General features: G+C 40.4%; 1 protein-coding gene across 4 annotated transcripts in view; it reads left to right on the top strand.

Moving 5' to 3' along the window:
- Positions 1 to 15,869, top strand: part of FAM107B (family with sequence similarity 107 member B) — an 88,834-nt gene extending 72,965 nt beyond the window's left edge. For all 4 annotated transcript variants that reach the window (XM_033058798.2, XM_033058801.2, XM_033058799.2 and 1 more), the window contains 3 exons: positions 6,459 to 6,642; positions 10,613 to 10,766; positions 12,763 to 15,869. In XM_033058798.2, the coding sequence (XP_032914689.1) occupies positions 6,515 to 6,642; positions 10,613 to 10,766; positions 12,763 to 12,879 (399 nt within the window). In that variant the 5' untranslated portion in view covers positions 6,459 to 6,514 and the 3' untranslated portion in view covers positions 12,880 to 15,869. The remainder of the gene's footprint in view (positions 1 to 6,458; positions 6,643 to 10,612; positions 10,767 to 12,762) is intronic.
- The last annotated feature ends 586 nt before the right edge of the window (positions 15,870 to 16,455 follow it).

Below are 16,455 nucleotides of genomic sequence, written 5' to 3'. Positions count from 1 at the left end.
TATCTTCTTGCATCTCTTTTCCAAGTAAACCAAGAGGAAGGAGCCATTCTGTCTTCACCAGCATTTCTCTCCCAGCCTTTGCCTCTCTGGGGGTCAAGGCTGTTCCCTCCACACCCAAGACTTGACTGAACTTCAAAGCCTGAAAAAACAGAGACTGCCTGGTGCTGTTTAAATTGAATGGAAGCCATGAGCAGCTCTTAGCATTTGAGAGAGTTGTAACTGTGGAGCACTGCCCCAGATCTTGCACTCTGCCTTCCTTTAGGTGTCAGTGCCAAGGCAAACATCTTTAAAATGACCCTCTTTCTTCTGGTTTCTCATTCAGTGGATGTTTTATCTGTGCTTTATTGATGTTACTCTCAGCAGTACTTAAGGGAAGAAAATGAGTGTTAACTGGATTTCCTTCAGATTTTGAGTGGGTTAGGTCATTTTAATATCCTCTAAAGTGACAACAGGAACAGCTTCAGGAGCCAGCAAGCTCTGCTTCTTTCCATGTCCCTGACATCACTGAGATGGCTTTGGGCTGCCCTAGTCAAGTGAGCTCTTGTTCCTGAGAGAATTCTGTGTGTCTGTCAGTCTTTAGGCAGCCGTGGAACTCAAGAAGCCATGATACCTGGTGTCAGGGGGTGCTGGGGTTTAAACTGTCCTGGCATGGGATGGACTGAACTTTGTCAGCCTTGGGATGGGATGTGAGATTTTGAAGTGCATAACAAGAAGCAACATTGTGATTGAGCAGCATCGACATTGGCCTTGCAGAAACGCATGGCAGTTTCTAAGATGCTCTTCTCTTTTATGTGTGGAGCTGTAAACAAAAACCAGATGCCTGCTAAAGAGTTTTAAAGGTCCATGATGTTAATTTTGAAGAACAGTAATGTAGTAAGTAACCTGGTAGAAGGATAGTACTCAGTGGGCGATCCCAGGTACATGCTACCCTGATTTTGAGGCAGGTGTACACACTACTCCTCAGATCTAGAAGCAAAGCTCTAGATCTGTGAAGTGGCAGCCTATTTGAACATAGAACGAGGGACTGGCAGGAATTGCAGCCACCAGGACCTCTCTGGTCCTCCCCTCTCCCTCCACAGCAGTCTGGCTGTGTTTTGCCATGGCCCAAACTCCATCCTCCCTTTCAGCCACAAAAGAGTTGTGAGTCAATTCCTTTGTTGGTGTCTGGCTCGAGCATCTTGGCTGGGAAGAGTACTTTGTATTCTGTTTTCAGGAACTCTTTCTTTGAATTAAAGGATGAACTATGGGAAGTTATTAATGATATCTATAATCAAGAATTAATCAAGTAAATCTCTCTAGTCGAGTGCCTCTTACTGCACTGAGAGCATACAGATAAAGATGATAGCAGTGTGAGCTTTCATGTGCAAACAGTGCTGAGCTGGTGCCTGCAAAGCACACTCTGAATTTAAGTAGCTCCTTTATTTTCTACCCAAGCTGGCTGATGTGAGGTGATGCTTGGTCGTGTAACATCTGAGCAGAGACATGCTGAAGAATTTTTATTTCAATTTCTCCTGAAATGGTAAGGGGGAGAGTACAACAAGATCTTTTTTCCTAAAGAATGCCTTTGGGTTACTTGTAGCAAACTGCAAATCTTAGTGGTAGTTATAAAAGTAAGTCTTAAAACAAAGTGTTTGGTGGTTTACAGTACAGCTCAGAACAGATGTTGAAGCTTTTTTGAGAAGAAAATCTTCAGGAGGCATTCAGTGTTTGAGCTAGTGCTCCTGTGGAAGATATTAGTTCAAGAATTTATTAAGGTAAAAAGGAAATCACGTGAATTTAGTCTTAATGTAACTTTTGGATCTAGTATAGTCTATTATTTTCATGTCCATTGGTATTTTTAGGCATCTATTTATCTGCTTTTTAAGGGGCCTCAACTCTTCCTCTGCTTTCACAGCTGGAAATAATTGTGGGAATCATTTGAAGGGTGAAAATGCCATATATATGTGTAATAATATAAATATATGGTGTCTCACAGGAATTTTTATATTCAAATTCCATATGTAGAGAGTGATTTCTGGTATGAAGAACATCAGATAGAAAATAAATGCAATTCCCTGAATGCCATATAAACATGGGAAGCTTTGGTTAGGGTTTTTTTTTGTGAATTTCTTTCTCCTGTGCGAGCCCTGTTGAAGCAAAAACTCTGGCAGCTGTTGAATCCTTATCTGGTGTTGTTAAGATATCTGTTAAAAACACTATCTGTAGTTCTCTTTGTACACATTTCCAGTGTTACTGCTGTTAAGGGACTTTTGCTGGAAAAAGCCTCTGTAGATAGAATAAAAGATAGATAACACTGCTAGCAAAGGTATCTACTGGACACATGCCCTCAAATGTGACTCATGCTTCTGGCATGCTCTGGTTGTATCTCTTCAGCAGGTCCAATTTCTGAAGGGTCTTTTCTGTTTTCCCTGAATTTAATTGCACTCCAAGGAAATTAAATGAGAGAATTGCAAGTATGTGACTGCTTGGTCTTTGCTCTTCAAGGCTGAGGTACTTCCTGATTAGTCCAAGAGCATCTTTTTTTGTCTGGAAACATTAAACTTCTATCTGGGAGGATAGTTGAAGCAATTTTTCTACAGAGGCATTTTTTTTGCCTAGTGGGATGTTGAAATTGCTTTGCAGTTGTTTGAGGAGTTAAAATTCCTTTTCCATGCAGGATCCCCAGTTTATTCTCTCTCTGTGGATCAAAATCCACGCATACCAAAGACAACAAGGTAGATAAATGCTTTTGTGCTGCTTGTGCAGCAACAGCTAATTCAGCAAATGTACTGGGAAAGCACCTGCCAAATTAGTGGGTGTATTAAACTTGAGCCAAGTTCAGCTAAAACATCCCCTGAATCCAAATCTCCTTTATTTGGAGCAAGGTAATGAGGAAACACAGCAATGGATTGTGCATTCTCAGTCGCTCATGTAGCAGCAGATGGTTAAAAGGAGCCTCTCGGATGCTCTTCAGGCAGCATATTCCTGCTAAGTGATTATTTGGATTATTAATGTCCCACTGTAGTACCTAGAGATGATCTGAAGGCAGCTTTATGGGCTGTGACTTTTGTGGTGATGAGCACTAGAGACTCATGGAATTAATAATGTTTTAATTGTTATTGCTTGAACATTGATTAAACTTGTTTAAGGACTTTCAAGGGATTCTGTCATTGAGCTTGACTGGTTTAATGGTGTGAGCCTGAACCTCAGAATGAAACTCTGGGGATAAAGTGCTCTGTTCCTATCTGCCCTTGGTGTGGTGAATCCTTTGTGCCTCAGTTTCTTTTTTTTGTGACACTTGCCTGTGCTTTTGTAAATGTTAGCTTTGACAGGGTGTGGGTGGAGATCATGTTAATCCTATCTTAACTGTATTGCTTGCAGTGACTTATATTACACAGTGACTGGGCAGGACTTTGCTGGTGGCCACTAGCCTGGCTGAGGTTTGCAGAGGATGTGAGAGAATTCACTGAGTGGGAGCTGGGTGCCCCGTGTTGCTGGTTCTGTTTGGAAATCCTGGTTGAAGTCATTTGCAGCTTAATCACACATGGAAAGACTCTTCTCTTCCCAGGGGAGTTTTGATTCATTCATGTTTGCTGCTAGTAGAGTTATGTTACAGTAGGAAACCACAATTCTGACCTCTGAGTTGAATACATGTTTTAAAAATAGTGATGGGACAGAAGAAAGAAGAATAAATAGACTTTAGTTTAAGGGCTTGCTCAAACCAAATCGATGTGCTGCAAAATGCTGCACCATACTTCGAGAAATGATTGAATCAAATTGTTTTTCAGGGGCTTGTGTCAAGAAAATGGTACATTGTTTACGGCAGTTGTAGAGTAATTCTGCCTTTTTCATCTCCACCTAAGCAAACAAGAATTATCTTGAAGAAGCAGCAGGTTATTTTTGGATTTACTTTAACAGAGAGTCTTTGATAAATGGCTTCTAGAAGACTCACAGACCATCAGTGCAACAGAACTGATAGAGGAGTAAAGCAAAGCAAATATTTAGAGAAGGTTTATTTTGGGTGGAGGTTGGATATGTAATATTTGAGTTATTTTAGTTGTAATAAACCTGATGTGAACAATAAGGAAGAATGAAATGTTATGTCCTTGTGTAAGAAAAGAGCTGCAGCTGGTTTATTCTCTGCCTGCTAAAGAGAATAGATCTCTACAAATGTTAATTAACAGCATGGTGCTGTGTGGTTTGTACTGAGGGGTTTTGAGGGGTTGTTTTTGATTTTTGTTTGGCATGCCATGGTAGAGTGGGGGCTCTGAGATGTGAGTTTGGCCAAGGGGCCCCAGGATGAGCTGTGGTGGAGGCTGAGGGACCTGGGCTGGCCCAGCCCAGAGCAGAGATTTGGTGGGACCAAACAGCAGCTCCCATGCCTGGGAGGTGCTTTCCAAGGAGATTGACCCAGACTCTTCACCAGAGTGCGTGGCTGGAACACGAGAGGCAAGCTGGAACAAGAGGTTCATGCAGGTGTAAGGAAGAACCACCGTGAAGAAATGTGAGAGGGACCCTCCAAAAAGGCTGTGCAGCCTTGGGGAGTTTCAGGGTCTTACTGGGAAACGTCCTGAGCAACCTGCTCTGATCTCATAGCTGTTCCTGCTCTCAGGAAGGGGTTGAATTAGAAGTCTTCCAAGCTTCTTCTGACCTGTTTTCTAGTGATCCCCTATATTTGGCATGTGTGGTGATAGCTGGTTGCTTGATTGAAGCAAGGAGGACTCTGAAGGGGTGACAGAAGTATTCTTATTGCATGATCAGTGTCAGTAAGAGGTTTATGCCATGTACAGCAATACATTTCCATAGTTTTGAACTGTGGGCAGTTTTAATAGTAGTTTCAGAGGTCCCTGTGAAACCTGACACTCCCACAGAATTAAAAAATTCTTCATGTGAACTTGCCTTGAAGAACTCATGGAGGAGCCACCCTGAGAGCAGCTCACACTTGTGAGCTGTTTCTCATTGAAGTTTCTCCACAGAAATTTGGTGTGTGAGATGCAGCACCACTAAAACACAGCTCACATCATCCATTCTAAACAGGAAGCTGAAATACCCTTGCCAGGTCCACTGGACACCTTCAAATCCAGAGTATCCTTCTTGCATCTGCTGAAAACTTCCATGTGGTTTTGCTTCCTCACCTGTAAGCAGCTGCAGCTGGGTAAAGATTGTACTGTTCAGTTTTAATCTACTGAAGTTTTAAGTGAAAATCTTTCTGCTGCATCAAGTGGATTTCATCAGACCTGAGCAAGAGTATGAGAGTCCTACTGAAAGAAAATAGTTCAGGGATTAAGCTGTGGCTGAACAGAGGTTTTGTAGCCCATGGGGTGGGAAGGGGAGGGAAGGGCTGGTAACAGTGGGATCTGAATTAAAGCACATACTCAGCTTTTACTGGAAACAGCACAGCAGATCCCATGATGCTCTGATTTATCTCGTAGCCCCATGAGTACAGTGTGCAGCATTCAGCTGTTCTGCCAGTCAGGAGAATGGAAGCCTCTCTCCTTTTCTTTCATGTCCCATTGATTCATCTCTAAACCCACATGCTGTGAGATTATTTTTCGGGGTCTGTTAGAGGGGCCAACATTTCATCAAACTGACAACTGCAAATTCCACGTGCAGGTTTTCACAAAAGTGAAGAGACAGGATTTCCCTGAATGTGCTTTGTTCTGGGTTCTGGTCATCTTGTGAATGGTGATTTTTAATGAAAAGGGGTATGAATGATCACATATGAATTATTTGAAAAACATTGTTTACTTGTCAGCTGTTGATTCAAAATGTTGTGATTTGATATGCAGATAAGTTTTTTATAGTAGGATAGGAAAGTGCCACATTTCCAAATTAAATAAATCATAAATTCATTGCCTTCAGGTCAGTGGATTTCTGTGGATTTTCACTGGGTAGAATATGGCCCTTAAGGAACAACCTCACCTCACCTAACTTTTTTTCTCCTGTTCTTTTCCGCTCAGAAATCAGTCCCCCATCACAATTGCAGATCTGGCAATTTCCACATGGAAGCTTTTGCTCGATACAGTTCAGGGCTTGCTTATCCACAGAGGTGTTTTCCCCACAGCTGACATGCCACTGACAGCACAAAATGAGACTGCTTTTGATACACATTCTCAGTATTTAATATAGTCAGTATTTAAAATGTCTTTGGGGTCTCAGTACTACGGCTCTGAAGAGGCTGATTAAAATCAATAAGGGTCTTCACACACTTAAACTAAATTATTTGTCAAGTTCTCAAAACGGGGCAAACTCTTGACTCCAAGTCACTGGATGAAGGCTTTTGGAGATGCCATTGTTGAAAAATTGCTGCTATTTAAAAAAATGCTATTGATGTTTGTTCTGAGACCTTTACTTTATATAGACAAAACTAATCCAGCAAAAGCATGAATGTTGCCAATGTAATATGCTGCCTTTGTGGTTTAGGACATCTTTAAAAGGCCTTTCAGTGTAGATTCACTACAGTTTTTCCTGTTTTACAGATACTGTGAACAAGGACACTGAACCCAAAGATCCATTTCCCATTCCAAGAAAGATTATGGCTGAACCAGACTACATAGATGATGACAATCCTGAATTAATTAGACCTCAGAAATTAATTAATCCTGTGAAGTCATCCCGGAATCATCAGGATCTCCACAGAGAGCTGCTTATGAATCAGAAAAGGTAAGAGTCTAAAAATCACTTGTGCCACCCTCCCACCCCAGACATAAAACTTGAGTTTTAGTTTCATCAAAATGACATTGTCCCCAAAACCCAGCAGGCACTGTTTGTTGATTAAGATCTTGTAAAATGAAAGACTCTGATTCTTAACGATGGCACTTATTTATTTGAATTTCAGTGCAAAAGCTTGCCTTGGAAGGCTTCTTATTTTATTTTGGTAAATACTCAGAGGGTCAGTTTTGAGAGGAAGCAGTTCAGTTCTCTGTCACATTTCATATGAGTTACCTGGGCACTGTAATTTGTCTTGTACTCTTAACATCATCAAGTATTTAACAAAATTTTGCTATTAACAGCAGGATGATAAAATCTGTGGGCTTTTGCCATTCCCAGTGCACTGAGTTTATGAGGCCACTTTTAAATCAGAGAAATGATGTCGTTTATTTCGCATGAAACTGTTCTCTACTTATTTGATCTGTCTCACAATGCAGTGTGATATTCTGGTGCCTGCTGTGCTGCTGCACAAGTGTTTCTTTGTATGTTTTGCAAGTGCTGCCTGCTCCTCTCTGGGATGGGATGCACAGCTGTTGCTCTGTATATTGCTTTTAGAGATGTAAACAACCATGTCTTCATTTCATCAACTTCAGAGACACAAGCACCTGGCCCAGAAATAGCTGAAGTTCTGTTAATAAATCTCTTCAGCAACAGAGAAGTCATTTAGAAAACACATCAAGAAAAAAGCCACCAGACCACCTGGTGGAGGAAAAGGCACTATGCCTGTTGATGCTCCTTTGTTTTTAAACCAACAGAAACCAGCTATAATATCAGTTGGTGATTTGGTGCATTGAAGAAACCCAAAATGGACTTTTCAAAGGCAGGATGTGGGGATCTCAAAAACAGAAGTGAAAGCACAGTATTTCAGTGTGCATTTGAGCAGAAAGCTGGTGTTAGCAGCCAGTCTGACTTTTTGAGACCCAGGACCTTGATAAAGAAGAGTAAAAAACCATAAATTTGGCTACTCCAGCACAACTGGATTTGTCTGTTTGGCAGGAAGAGTCACACAATGGCAGTTTTTCTCTCTTTTTTGGTTTTTTTTGAGAGAGAGAGAAGCTACAATACTTTGGCATTGTAGTATTTTGAGGGGAGAAGAGGTTTTTATGTGTGATAGCAAAATCCTCACAAATGCTGGGCTTAGAGACTTAATTCTAAATGGATTGCATACACAATATAGCATTTCTTTAGTGATGAAGAAGGAGAGGTATTTTACAGAATGCCAATTGAATTGGAAGGAACTGGCCTAAATAGGTGTTTGTCCTATTTTTTGTTAATGGGATTAAACATCAAAGTCAGTTCCTGGCACCAAGAAGTTTATAGTCATTGAAAGAAAAATAGTTGAAGTTTCCTGATGATCTTAATCTGGAGGATGTGGAGGCTGCAATAAATTAAGAATCTTTTTTTTCCTTTTAAGTTTATGAAAGCATGCAGCACTTTTAAATAGTATGGAGTTCTTTTCTTCTAGGAAAATATCCTATTACACAGAGAAGTTGTGCAGACCTCAATACCGTCTCCTCTCTTATTTTAATTTTGATTAGCTGCAGCTGGTAATTTTAGATTCTTGTTTATTGGTGCAGAAATAAATACTTTGAGGATTTTCACCAGCAGAGAAATTGGTATCTTTTAGAGGAGGGTTAGTCTTCTGTGCTTTTGTCACTGTACCAGCTCTGACAGGAGGCTTTTCAGTAATGTAGATATTGAGCTCTGTTCTGCTTTGTTACAGCAGACTGTGAAATGTGTGGAGGACTTTCAATGTTGTTATAGAAGTCTGCTTAATGTGCTGCTTATTTTGTTGCAAAGATTCAGTGTAGACATCAGCAGCTTCACTTTTTGGACCCATCAGCTCTGAACAGCCAGAAATGGATGTTGGAAGATACTAGCTAGTACTGGTCCAGTCATTCTCCATGCCCACTGCTAGCACTGGCTGTCAAGTCTAGAACTGGTATAGATATTTACTTGCAGAAAAGGAAAATAAAGAAAAAGGATTCAGGTGGTACTACCTGGTCACTTAAATTGTTTTTACTTATTAGGAGTCAGCCTCAGCTCTGCAGAATATTGGTGCTGTCCCTTCCAGAGGTTTTAACCCTGTCAGCTCTCACTTGTAACAGACTTTGTTTCCTCTATATCAAAACCTTATGATTTATAATTTAACCAGAACAGTCACCAGGAGGTGATACAAGTCCCCAGTTAATCCAGTATCCACCAGTTTGTTGCTTTTCCTTTCCACAAGAGTGGAAACAGGATTGACTTTATATTTCTGTTCCAGATCTGCCACCCCACCTGATTGGACTGAGGGCTTGTATTTAATTGTAGCTTCTGCAGGTTCCCTTTGTTACAGCACATCTGAACCAGTCTGTGCCTCTGCTTTGTTAGGATGCAACCTCAGTGAGGAAAGCAGTAATGTTACTTAGCAGCTGCTCCCTGGGTTGTGGCTGTTTTGATTGCTGATTCCACTGACTGCCCTCACCAATCCAGTAGTAGTAGTAGTAGTAGTAGTAGTAAAAAAATTACTCCAGTTTTTCCTGCCTGACTTCAGCTTTATGTGCTAAAATGTAATTAAAATAGCATGAAACATAAAATATGAACACAGTCTTGTAGCTTCTGTTGCACTCAGGCCATGAGATCTATTATGAGAAATAGGGAACAGCATTTGGTGTTGCTAAATATTTGATTTTGCTGTCAGGATATGTACAGGGATAGAGTGTTGCATAATATATGGAGTCATTCCTAGATGCTACCATAAAATGGCATTTTAATGTTTTATTGGACATGCTGTCAGATATGCATATTAATGAATAATTAGGCAATCACAGATGTATAGCAAGTAGGAAGGGTAAAAATACGCTTTCTGAAATCTTATTCAGATTATTGAATTTCTTAAAGTTGAAATAAAAAATGGTTGGTGTTAAACTTAACGCTGGATGCTTTCACGTAATCATCTTCACAGGAAAGACAACAATAACACAGACAAATTTCAGATCTCTCTGCTCTGCCTTAAGTGATGCTAATGCCTGAATAACAGGGAGAGCTTTGAATCTTATAACAAATTTTGAAACCATCATAGCGTTACAGAGAAAAAAGCAATAGCTGAAGTCACAAAAATAAGTAGGAGTGAGTATCCATGTGTTTACCCATATAAATAATGTCATTCATCTTCCCAAGGAGTGAGCTTTCTCATTCCAGAGCAGCTGGCTTGGAAAGCAATTTGTGCTGAACAGGCTCAAAACATTCAGTTCATGCAGCACCTAAAGGCTTGTCAGGGGGAGAATCCTCCAGGCTTTGTCTGGTCTCCAAGGTGATGGCAACTTTTTTATTGTGGATTTTTGTTGTCTTAGGCTCTTTGTGACGTTTAGTGTAGCCTGGGAGCTCTCACTGGAAATAGCATCACAGGCAGGCATGGGTAAAGCTGGCACATTTTCAAGGAGAGGAGAGAATCCATGATTTCCAGGAGACTGATTTCCAGGACAGACCACTTTTACTTTTGTCCATGCAGACTTCTATGGGCAGAATAACCTGGACATGAGTGTCTGAACACAGTCCTGAGTTATCAGGCACAAAGCAAATTCTTCTTGCCCAAAATTTGTTTCTAGATAGTGTCTTGATCTGTGATATTTTTTTTAAGTCCATTCTTTTGGAATCAAGAGAATACAGTGAAGACTAAAGAAAGTTAATGAGGATACATGAGAAATACTAGCATGCACATTAAAGGGAAATATCTTTGGTGATTATATGGCTTAAATCTAGCTTAGGGTGCTGGTTAGAAATCAGGGAAATGTCTGCATTTTTTCATCTTAATTTATATCCCAATGTATCTAAATAGGCAGTTACTTGATTTTAGTATAGCTGCCTGCAATTGTGTGTGAATTCCTGCTAATTGAAGCTGATCTCTTTTTTTCTCCCCACCCCCCTATGTAATTTGAAGGGGTCTTGCACCTCAGAACAAACCAGAGCTACAGAAGGTGATGGAGAAAAGGAAACGAGATCAAGTTATTAAACAACAAAAAGAAGAGGAAGCACAAAAGAAGAAGTCAGACCTGGAAATAGAGCTACTGAAAAGGCAGCAGAAACTGGAGCAGGTAAGATGAGGAATAACAGGCATTTGCACATCTGCATCTGAGCTACTCACCTGAGGCTCCCTTTGCAGACAGAAAAGAAGCAGCAGCCAGTTTTGGCATATTTCCCCCAGTTAAATTCATGTATCTCTTAGGATAATCAAATCATACTCTTTAATTACCAGTTGTCACTTAACTGTATAGGAACTGCATATGGGATCTGCCTTTGGTCAAATGGATCCTGCACCAGCCAACAGGAATGTGTGTGGATGATATTTAACCATTGAAACTGTGGTGATTTAGTCAATTTTTTGTAGTCTTAACTATGTGTTCCACTAAGAATGACTGTTAGGCTGCAGTACATCAAAATTACATTTAATTAATTAAAATCAATTGATTCTTCTGGGTTATGTAAGAAACTAGATAATATTTAAAACATCTTCTGTAGTCTTAAAAATGTGTGAGCCCATTGGTGTTGTCAAGTGAAAGAAAAAGTCCTCAGCCCCTGTGCATGGAGATGATGTGGAGTTGGGAGTTCCTCATGGTGAAGCTTTTTGCCAGGCACAGGGCCAGCCAAATGTCTCAATGTCTCTGGTAGCACTTCATGTGCCTGAGAGGAAATATCTCTACAGTGAAACAGCTCATCAGAGAAGTCACTGTGCATCAAGCAATGCTTTTGTTTTAAAATAAATGAATGCTATAAATAAATGCTTTAAAACAGCATCTCCTGTGTTTCTCAAAAGAAATAAATTAAGCTAAATAATTACTGTTAAAAATTACATGTAATCCAATCATTATAGGTTTTAGGGTTTTATTATAGGTTGGGTTTTTTTGTTTTAATTAGGTTTAGAAATATTTTTGGAGAAAGCTATTGTATTTTTCAGTGTATCATCCTGTCATTTTTCTTATCTCTCTTAAGGGCCCAGCTTTGAATGGTTCAGCTTGTGGGAAGATTTGATTTGAAACGGAGCCATCCAACATAGATTATGTAGATTAGAAAATTCTGTTAGAAAAGGAGAAGTCTGCCCATTGCAAACAGTGCTGTGACTTTGTAAACATCATAGGAATGGCATTAATTGACAACATGACTTATGGAGGGACATTGCTGTGATTTATAGAAACAAGGCATGTCCCTTGTCGGTGAACCAGAGACAAAGGAGAGATTATTTAGGTGAGCTGTACGTGGTCTCCATTAATCAGGGAGACCATGTTCTGTTCAAAATGAAAGAAAAAAAACAAACCTCCTTTCAGGCACTTTTGTTAGTTTTCAAAAGGGTTTTTTCCTCCCTATCTGCCTTCCCTAAGGATCGCTAAGCAAGCCACATTCTGTGCCGTGTGTGAGCCTGGGCTGGATGGGCACTGCTTGCATAGCCTTGCCACACAGACATTTTCCATTCCTCACATGGAAATTTCAAGTGTCTGCATGGGCAGAAGCTCCACTAAGCTTGGTTAAAAAAGTCAGTAAATGGGCTCTCAAAAATGAATGGCTAAGAGCCAAGGAAGATTTTTGGGGTTTTTTTATTGTTTTTTGTCATAGGCAAACCAGATACTCTTAAAGAGGCTGGAGTTAGATACAGAACTTCATACCTAAACATTCAGAAATCAGTTCTGCAAGTGTGCTCAGTAGTAGCTGTTCACGTGCTCTCCCATGAGGCTCATTCTTCTTTGTTCTGCTGTAAAAGCCAGAGAAGAGAATTACTGTTCTTCCTTTAATGAAGATGTCCAAGAATTTCTTTAAAAATGCTTCATCTTGTTCTTGTACTGGGCTTGCCGAGTTTTTGTCTGTCTGGCAAAGGTGGACATCTGGAACAAGCTAGAGCCAAGGATTTGAAAAGATTTATTGTTTATAAGAACAGATACTCCCGAAGAAAGGCAATTTTATCTTTTCCATGAGACAAAGAAAGGAAGCAATTTAAAGAGTTTGGCATGGCCAGTTATTGAAACCTTTAGTTTTTTGTCTTGTATTTCAGTGATGTGTTTTCTATACTTTTTTTTTTTTAACATGTGATTCCTTTTTAAGCTGGAACTGGAGAAGCAGAAGATCCAGGAAGAGCAGGAAAATGCGCCTGAATTTGTCAAAGTCAAGGGCAACTTGAGGAGGACGGTCCAGGAAGCAACAGAAGCACCAGACTCCTAGAGCCAGCGCCTGCTTAGACTCCCAGCTTTCCTGCAGAGAGGCTTTTGCAAGTTGTCTCACATTTGCCCCTCAAGAGGAAAAATAACAGCTGACACTTACTGAAGATGAGATTTTTAATTCCTGGGACGTGTGGATTAAAAAGACAGTATCGTAAACAGATCGACTTGCCAAATACAGTCCTGAGATCAATGGATAAGGAGTGTCTTTGTCAGTTCAGTGGCATGGACCAGGCTGACGTGTTTTCTCAGAGATTTTAACCAGGGATACTAGAGAAACTCCTTCAGTGTTGCACTGCTTTAACTCTTGTGATCCTTGATTAGTGGACATACACAGATTATATTTTGCTTTAAAACAGAACAGAAATCCTCCTGTGATATCAAGCTTTGCTGTGCAGGTAGATTTCCTCCATCTAGACCTACAGCTTGTGTATCCCACAATAATTTGGGTTTAGTTGGAATTTTTGTTAAATCTAGGAGGATATGAGGTGTGCTGATTACTGCTGCCCATGCCCACTAGGATAGGTAGGTGTGGACAAGATGAGAATGCTTAAAAGTCACCAGCAGTGAAAGTTTAAGCAGCCTTAAAGCTAATTTCTTGCTGTTTGGCATGTAGAATTTGGGCTATGAAAGAGCAAAAATCTGATGATCCTTTCACAGGGAGACTCCAGAGGCTGATTTATCTCTGTGAACTTACACTGTTGTGTATAGGCCTGTGAAGTGCTACCTGTGAATTTACCTCTCAAAGCAAAATGATCTGTCTTCTACTTTTCACATTTTGAAATCCTGCTTACTTTGGTGTTGTGGCCTTTCTCCTCCAAGGACATGCTGAACAGAGTACAGTGTTAACACATCACTTGGTAGTGTTTGAACTCATTTGCTGGAACTGATCTGCCATCAGTTCCTACTCTTTGCTTGCAGACACTTGTTGCAGTTTCTGCAGTAGAGAGGTGTTTAAACCAGACCAAACCAGTTACTAGAATCTACTGAAGTTGATTTTTTTCCCCTAAAATGAGGCATAAAAAGAAATTAATTTTATCCCATCCTTCATTCAGCCTCAAGAAAGAAGGGAAGCATGTTATCACTGAAACTTTGGGTCCAATTCTTTCATCTTCTGCCTTTCCACAAGTTGCCCCTGTGACTTGCCATTACATAAAATATTGCTCAGCTTGAACAGGGTGACAGAATCTAATCCTTCATGCTTATGACTACTAGTTATCCAGGAAAACCTGGGATGAGAAATGGGGAACAGATGGCTCATGTAGGATTATAGAATTGGATTCTTACCTGGTCACTTTGGGTGCAGATATGTCTTCACAATCTGGGGAGAAATCCTCGTCTTCCTTGGCTGGAATAGTCCTAGCTCTCACTGAAACTGTGCTCATACATAACCTGCTGAGGATCTAATCCCTAGCCTTTGCCTTAGGATGCTAAACACAGTAATTTCTACTTTGTAATTACATTGGACATAACTGTTTGAGAACACTTTTTATTAATATCAGCAGTGGCATGTTTGTATTGTAAAGGTGCGGTGGAGGGTTTGGTTTTTAGAGTTCCTTTTGCCTTTCCTATAAGTATTGGACATTTTAAATACAATTTCAGATTAGCACTTGGGACAAAACACTCACAATTAGGAATGTTTCCTAGATACAGACTTTAATTTGTTAAGGCATTTTTTGTGGGGACATAATCAGATTGAGGGCAAATTGAATTGTGATAAGCATATTGCCATTGATTTAGACTTGCAGTGTGACTCACGTCTGGAAGATTAAATGTGAAGATGGTCTAACAGACTGGTCAGATTGTGGACATACAGAAGAGAAAAGCCAAATGTAACTCTCTTCCATGTATTATCTCAACAAAGAAACACCCTGAATACTGCAGGTTCTTCCCTCTCTCCTTCCTTTTCCTGGCAGGAGGGGATCTTCTCTGGCAACTCATCATTCCAGCACTTGCACTGATTTTGTTTCATGTTGTTGAGGCAGCACTGTGTCCGAGCCTTTCACACCCTGCTCATGCTTCATCTTAGCTGTTCCCAGCCTACCAAACATCCTCCCTCTTGGTTTCAGCTCCACATTAAGCTTCTGCTCAGTATGGAAAAGTCTAGAAGTGAGTGAGGAAACCTTCCTCTGGCTTGAGCAGACCATGCTGTGTTAGCCATTTCCCCCTGGTGATCATGGCAATCCTACCACACTTGCATAGTGAAATGAAATCAGTGGCACTGGGAGTGGTGGGGGACAAAGACCCCTTTTTGGCTTCAGTGGATGTTGGATTGGGCCCTCAAGGCTAAATGCAGTCTGTTTTCTCCCCAGGTTAGCTTGTGATTCAGGGCAGAGTTTCTCTTTCTGAAACACAGGAGACCAGGAAACTCCTTTGTACATACAGCATGAAGTTATTTTTTGTTTTTCATTGGAATTAACTCTGTGTGAACAGAACATCAACGTGTGTGTTAGAACATCTTTGAATCCTGCTAATCCTTTAGTCTAGGAACCCCAGCCACCTTCATATCAATTTTGACAGGCAAAGGCTTGTATTTGAAGTCAGGATTGGGCAACCCTTCAGTGGGTGGCCAGTCACACCACAAGTGTCCTGTGCAGCTACTCAAGTAAGAAACTACTTGGCAGTGGCATAAGGAATTCCTTCTCTGCCCTTCAGCTATATGGGTTTTGAAGCAATCCAGCAAATACTTCAGTGATCTGAAAATTGCTCACCACTTTGTACTTTTTTAAAAACTCTTGCTTTTGATAGTATAGTAGTAAATTTTTTAGCATTTTTGTGGCTTTAACATTCTGTTAATATCTGCACTTGTTTGAGTGTACATATATAAATATATATAAATATAAAAAGGGAGCCTTAATGGATTTGTTTTCATAATTTAATATTTTTTGTATTTGCTCTTGTATAATTGTTTTTAACTAAAGGTATTATGAGAATGAGGGTGGAATACTTAGAACCAAAGTTATGCTTAATAAAATCTACTACATGCTTGGTGTATGTGGTGGTGTCTGTTATATCCTGCCAAAAACAAAACCTTGGGGGCTGGTCTGAGATATCCAGGTTGTTTATAATTCTGCAATGTGGGAGGAAGTATCAAGATCATGATGACTCTTGGTTCCTTAAAACCCTGCATCCCTGTTCATATGTGCAAATTTGACAGAAAGAGTTTGCTGTATCTCTAAGCAGTATTACCCTTTGAATATATTTGATGCAGAAAGTTTTTAACAGGACTGTGCAGCTGTTCAGGTCATTCAAGGTGAGACAGAGCATGAGGGGAAAACCTCGATGGGCATCAGGTAATTGTGGAAATCATTCTCTGTCAATCCTTGGAATTACCAGCATTGCAATAGCTCAATTTCAAGTGAGAGTGAGAAGAGAGTGGTGAGCCTGGTCCTGGGATCAGGTCCTGCAATGCTTCTATTAATTTAGCAATGCTCCAATGTGTGGTTCTAGTAGGAAGTACTTGGGCATGAGAAAAAAGGTGCAGGCACAAATGACACGCTGGGTTAGGGTCAGACAGCTCAGTGCCAAAGGGCAAAATCCTGTGTCAACAGCAGATAGGGAAGGTAGCAGGGGAGGGACA

Source organism: Catharus ustulatus, chromosome 4, assembly GCF_009819885.2.
Source record: "Catharus ustulatus isolate bCatUst1 chromosome 4, bCatUst1.pri.v2, whole genome shotgun sequence".
In the NCBI taxonomy this organism is placed as follows: domain Eukaryota; kingdom Metazoa; phylum Chordata; class Aves; order Passeriformes; family Turdidae; genus Catharus; species Catharus ustulatus.
The sequence above is the reverse complement of the archived record's forward strand: the minus strand, read 5'-3'. Positions and strand labels throughout refer to the sequence as shown.